We start from the raw sequence: 6,150 nt of genomic DNA on the forward strand, positions 1-6,150 counted from the left end.
CTGAAGACAACCCTACAAGTTTTGAAATACCCATGCTATGAAGTGGATGCCTGGAAAGACAGAAATTACGTCCGTGAGACTGCAGATCTCGTGAGTGATTTCTGGCTGACCACTGTCAGTATCAAAGCCTTTCAAAGAAAGGGTTGTACACTGGCTGGTGTCACAGGATTGGGGGAATTCCTTCTTGCTGGGGACTAAAGTAGCTTTTCAAGTGCTTTCAGGGGACACATGGCACACAGTTTAGCAATACTTAATACTAACAGGCAAAAAGTCATATAGTCGTGGCACTGTGCAGTATGGAATTGGCCTGTGCATTCCCAACACAACTCTGGTAAGGCAGACATGCCAGAAGATATACTATGTATGGAGATGGGGGGTTCTTTCCAAATAGCTGAAAGCAGACACACCTGGCCCTGCATCCCCAGATATCCAGGGTTTCTGTCCCAGAGACCATAAAGCAAAGTGTTCAGAGCCTCCTTGTCCTGAGGTGAGCCGTAGAAGGAAGGCAAGTGCTGGACTGTACAGGTTTGAAAACAAGTGTGCACCTTGCCATGGACACCTGGACAGATTTGAATAGTTGGACGAAGGGCTAATTACTTGTACAGACAAGTCATCTCGTATGCCAAACATCTGGCCTGCCTCAGCTCTTCTGCCCGCCCTGCCCTGTGCCACTTCCTCTCCATCAGAGAGCGTAGTATGACAAGGCCTGCTTCTGATAATTGAGACAACAGAAAAAGCTATTCTTTACAGTAATTAAATATCTCAATGGATTTGTTTTCTTTTGTTTTCATCTGGCAGTTTCACAAGCCTAACGGGAGCCAGAAAAGAAAGAGAGCGAGAAGAGGCCTGCAGGCATCCACCAGCTCCCACGTCTGCTCAGGGCCTGTCATGGGCACAGAGCAGGCCTGCAGGGAGCTGGGCCAGGCCGACTGGCTCTGCTGTTCCCATAGGGCTGCCCTGGGGCTTGCAAAGCCTCACAGAGCATTTGAATCCCTCCGAGAAGATCTGAATATGCCTGTGGGGAGGCAGAGGGCTAAATAGATGGAAGGATAAGGCCTGGCACAGTTCCTGGAACCCAGATTGTGGCGGGCTGGGGGAGATCACTGGTACAAGTGAACAGTTAGCACCAGCTCAAGCAGCCCTTTCCTATAGTTGCAGCAGTCTTTAAGGAACTACTGGAGCAGTTGCTGTCAGCCAGGAGTTCTGCAGCAGTAATTATTTGCTGGTGATCCCCACGTCTCTTTGTGGTCTTTTCCCTGCTACCTCTGTGGGTACAGACTCTGTACTCTGTGGGTACAGAGTCTCCAAAGCCTGGATCAGCATGGAGGCCTCAAAGGAAAGAGAGAGACCACGCAAAGCAGCAGTCCTGCCTTTGAACAAAATTATATTTGCACTGCAGAGGGGTTTCTAGGTTTTTCTCAACCCAGTATGAAGATGCAGCACTGGATAGCTTGATGGGCAGAAGTACTGCCTGACAAGTGTCTGGGAGTTCTGAGTATGACCCAGGCTTACGGCTGGATTTCAAATCCTCCTCCCAGAAAGTCCAGGCTCACCGATGCACGGGCTGCATGCACGCCTGAAGGCAGTGGAAGCACTTAGTTCGGGTTGCAATTTTGCACCGAATGCTTTAAGCACATGATGAGTGTTTCTCTCGGGCAGATTGCAAACCGAGACATCAGATGAGTCGATATTTTGCAGATGCATACTCTGATATTTAGTAAGTTTACAAGGTTTTAAAAATTATGTGCAATAGTTTTATTATTGTGTTGCAGAAGTGATTTGACTGAAAACTGACTACATATGACTGTTGCCAGCTTGTGAAGGAATGTGATGGGTAGAAGAAAATGTATTAAATGACTTCTGTCTGTAACATGATTTCACAATTACTTGTTCTATTTCTTAAATCTAATGAAGTTGTTTTTGCAAGTCAACGTGTGAAACAAAGAATTTTCTTTTTCCTTGCAATTGCTGAAAACACAGGTTAGAGCAGTTATCTGCAGCCCCAGGGCCTGGGAAATCTTTTTCTTGTCTATACAAATGAATCATATTTTTCAGATTTTGTGCTTGCTACAGATTATGACTAGACACACTGTTTGTGAACTACACACAAAAATTTATAAAAATCAAAATCATCAGAAACTGAAGGAGCTTGGACTTAGAAAATGTTAAGAAGAGTGAATGCCGTTATTTGCTCAAGCAACTATTCTAAGACACTATACCAAGCACTAGGTTCACGACCTATTGAATGCATAAGCATTCTGGTGATTAGTCAGTTGAGTCTTCATTAGAAAAGTGCGTGATTTTTTACAGACTAGAATTCAAAAAAGAATATTTAGGGGAAAGCTGTCTGCTCTGAACTTGGAGTAGAAAACGTAGATATGAGAAAGATTAAATAATTGTTTTATTTCCCAGTTTCATCTGTGTAGGGGTTACCACAGTAACAATCTTTTTGCATTTTAGTATTTATTACCTTTCTATATATACCAGATGGCAGAAAACATCAGGAAACACATTTGGTCTGCGTATTACATAAGTTTAATCTCTTCATATAGATGCTTCAAATGCATTTTCTATAATCTAGTTCTCATTTGCTCATTTTTAAATTGGACGTAACTTTGGGGCTGTACTTGCTTTCACAGAAGAGTTGCACAGGATTATCTCCAGAAGTCCCTTCCAAAGGTTCAGTCATTACTGAACTATTCTGTTTTAACCCCAAGCCCATAATAATGGAAACCGTAAAAATAATAATGTAGTAGATAACCTTTTCCATGCTGCTTTTGTTCCTAGAAACATGTTCATCCTATCAAAACTGCACTTTACACTGAAAAGAGAAAGGGAATTATATGCTTATGTCTATTCCTTGAATTTTGAAAAATCAGTATTTCAGTTGAGGTGGTGAAGAAATAAAAAATCAGTATTTCAGTCAAGGTGGTGAAGAAATGACATCTTTGAAAGTCTTTTATTATCTTCTCCAGCCCTGGTACAATGCTTTGTCTTTTTTGTTCCTCTCTGAGGCATAAAGGAGGTGAAATCTGACCTTCTTGCACCTGGTTGGGATTTCCCCTCATGTGAAGAGATCTAAGAAACTATTAGTAGGCTGGAATAGGCATTTCTCTTTATCTGCTTTATTTCCAGCAAAGTTCTCTTTCTGCCTTTTTTGTTTCTGTTGAGCTGAATGGCAGAGAAACATATCAGAGCTCATGGAACTAAAGGATGTTCTCCTTCATGCCAGCATTAAATATGTCCTGAGAAAGAAAGTGAGCTACACATTCCCAATGTATAAGCTCATTAAGTACTTGTAATTAACCATGGAAAATGATCTTACTATGTATGACAAGATGTCAAGATGTTCATGAGCACTCCACTACTAAAAAAAAAAAAAAAAAAAAAAAAGTGGCCATGGCCAGGAAAATCTGCAAGCTTGCAAGAAAGAAGCTAAGCAGCTTACTCATGGTGCACAGATAATATCAAAAAGTAAAACTGATGCAGAAAGAAAACGCAGAATTTCTGTTACAACTGGAAGCCCTCACATATTTCTGATGCTATACAGTAGTCAGGGTGAAATAAAAAGAGATCAAGAAAATGTTACCATATGCAAATAGAAGCCTTGGAGTTCTCCACCAATAATGGACTTGAGACAGGGAGGGGAATGGGCAGCAAGTTCTTCAGAAGCACAAGTGCATTTTGCAGTAGGATCTCGTCAGTGAAATTGTTGGACTGGATCCTTGCAGAAGTGTTGTAATACCCACTGGTACAAACACAGAGTGTTCAAACCTCTCACCAAGTGTAAACATATTAAATGAAGACTCTTGAATACTGTTGTTGCTCATGTAAATTACTGTTTTATTGGTTTTAACACTCATTATTTCTACCTTTTTATATTGAAGATGGACAATAAATACAATAAATAACTTTTCCCTTCCCCCTACTTATTGCAGAGTTTCATTTCTTAATCTTCTTAAAAAAAAAAAAAAAATTAAACTCTTTTTTTCTTGATTGCTCGATAGGTTTTCAGGATTTCATTCAAAAATGTCCTCACATTTCCTTTGGTGTTGTACTGGCATTTTTGCCCACGTGCCAGGCTCTGTGACGGAAGGAAGAATAAAGATTAGGTTATGAAAGATTTTACAAAAAACAGAAGTCTTAGATGAAACAGTTAAGATATACAATCTTTGGAGCAGATGAAGGATTTCAAAAACAATTCTGAAAGAACTGTTCTTTGACCCAGCGAAGAGGACAGCTCCAGCAGTGTATGAACCTGGGAGCCAGCAGGACACTGAGCCCGCTCACTGGTGCAGCACCGTTCTAGCAATATCCACCCTTGCAAATTTAAAGCGAGCTTGAAGGAGTTCGAAACTGCAGCCTCAGCACCTTCCCTGTCTGATTGAATTACACAACGCTTTTGCTCAGTATGTAAATAAGGGGTGCTTCACTGCCTCAGAAAGGGCATCTGGGGATCCAGGAGTCTTTCTGAGCATCATCACAAGTTTAAAGATGCTGCAGGTCACAGCAGTACTTCGTGCCCAAGCATCCTACAGCTTAGGTAGAAGTAATGCTCCAGGGAAGGACATCTCTGCCTGCCTGTCCCCAGCCACACTGCTCAGTGCTTCTGCACCATTATTAGTTAGTGCAGAAACACCTTCTGAGAAACGGAAACAGAAAAGCAATTTGAAGCAAGCTCCTCTCCCAGAGTTCTGTGGTTAATAGTCCAGATGCTAACAGGATTTGGAGGAGGGAAAGGGCATAGTGCTGTAGGACCCATCTCCTTGTTTTCCTTGCCAATTTTAATAGCTTTCTATCACGTCGTGTATGTTCTCACTCCCATATCTACCTCCTGCATAAAGCAAGTATTGGTTTATGTATTTTATAAAACACGTTTGAATTTAATCAAACAGTTTCAAAAATAAAAAATAATTATAAATATCCTTTGTTTTGTAGAATATAGACACAGATGTACAGAAAAATAGGAATGTCTTACTTCACAAAGGTTTCTATCCAGCTGAGTCTGAAAGGATCGATTAAGCATTCTAAGTACACCATTTGAAGCCAGGTTTTTTTCCAGCATGTATCCAGTTCCATCCACAAAGCATGCCAGTTCATGGCCAGGCTGTTAAATGACAAAGGAATTAGAAAAAGTTATAGGAAGTTACTAGAATGCATTTTGTGCTTATCTACAGAAAGAAATGTGCATTCCATTATGTGGCAGCACATTGCAGTGAAAGGTGACATATTCTGCATTATTGAAAGTGATACAAGAACTTTGGGTGGTTTGTAAATGTCTGCAGTAAGAAACATCTTCCACGTCTCATAAAACCTCAGACTGCTACAGTAAACTCTTTGAAGCAGAGTTCCAGCTAATGCTGGCTTTCACCCTATTTCAGGAGACTTGCAGGAGTGAAATGGTGTTTGGAGACACCTAGAGCTGACACCTGTGGCCTGGTGTCTCTGGTCCAAGTCTGCAAAGAGCTTGGCCACCTAATTACAAAACAAGGTCCTGGGGAGATTTTCAAAGCAGGCACCTATGTCTTTTGGTTATAAGCCCGCAGAGAACTTTTGCGTGACGCTTGGTTCTGGTTGCAGCGACACTGAAAGGACTTGTGCTAGCCTCCCCACCGCTGTGTGGCAAGCACTGTTTTCAGTTGCAACTAACATACTGAAAATCTTCCTCGTTAACGAAAGTAAACGTTATATAAAAGCAAAGTGAACGACTTCATAAACCGAGTAGTAATATGAGTTAACACTGAACTTTTTAACTCCAACAGTAGCTTAGAAATAGACTTACCTCAGGGATGGGAAGACACGAACAGGGCTGAAAATGAAAAGATTGAGCGTTAAAATTCTGCATTCAGAACACAAGTTAATTTTTGTTTAGTTTCATGATATTCTCAAATCCAATGGACTTACACTGGCAGCCGTCTCACTGCATGGGCAACTTAGAGGACTTTCGTTCTGAAAGAATAGCAAGTGAGAAGTCAGTATTTAGTATCACATACTATATAAGCATGCAATTTTACAGAATTAAGGAGCTAAACAACCACTTACAAGCAGATGATTTGTATAGCGGATAATTTCATTGACTTGGCATTTCTGTGCTTGCACAGAGAGCAGCACACAAGAGAGGAGAATGTATGACAGCATGCTGGCATTCAT

General features: G+C 41.2%; 1 protein-coding gene across 1 annotated transcript; it reads right to left on the reverse strand.

The window, feature by feature from the left end:
* Positions 1-3,976: 3,976 nt before the first annotated feature.
* LOC311214739 (uncharacterized protein) lies at positions 3,977-6,150 on the reverse strand (the record flags this gene model as incomplete). Its single annotated transcript, XM_084295464.1, has 5 exons — positions 3,977-4,084; positions 4,979-5,107; positions 5,783-5,809; positions 5,905-5,949; positions 6,043-6,150. 5 exons carry the CDS (start codon positions 6,148-6,150, stop codon positions 3,977-3,979), a joined length of 417 nt encoding a protein of 138 aa, XP_084151590.1.

The sequence above is a fragment of the Netta rufina genome (genome assembly GCF_964035555.1).
Source record: "Netta rufina genome assembly, chromosome: 14".
NCBI classification, from domain to species: Eukaryota; Metazoa; Chordata; class Aves; order Anseriformes; family Anatidae; genus Netta; species Netta rufina.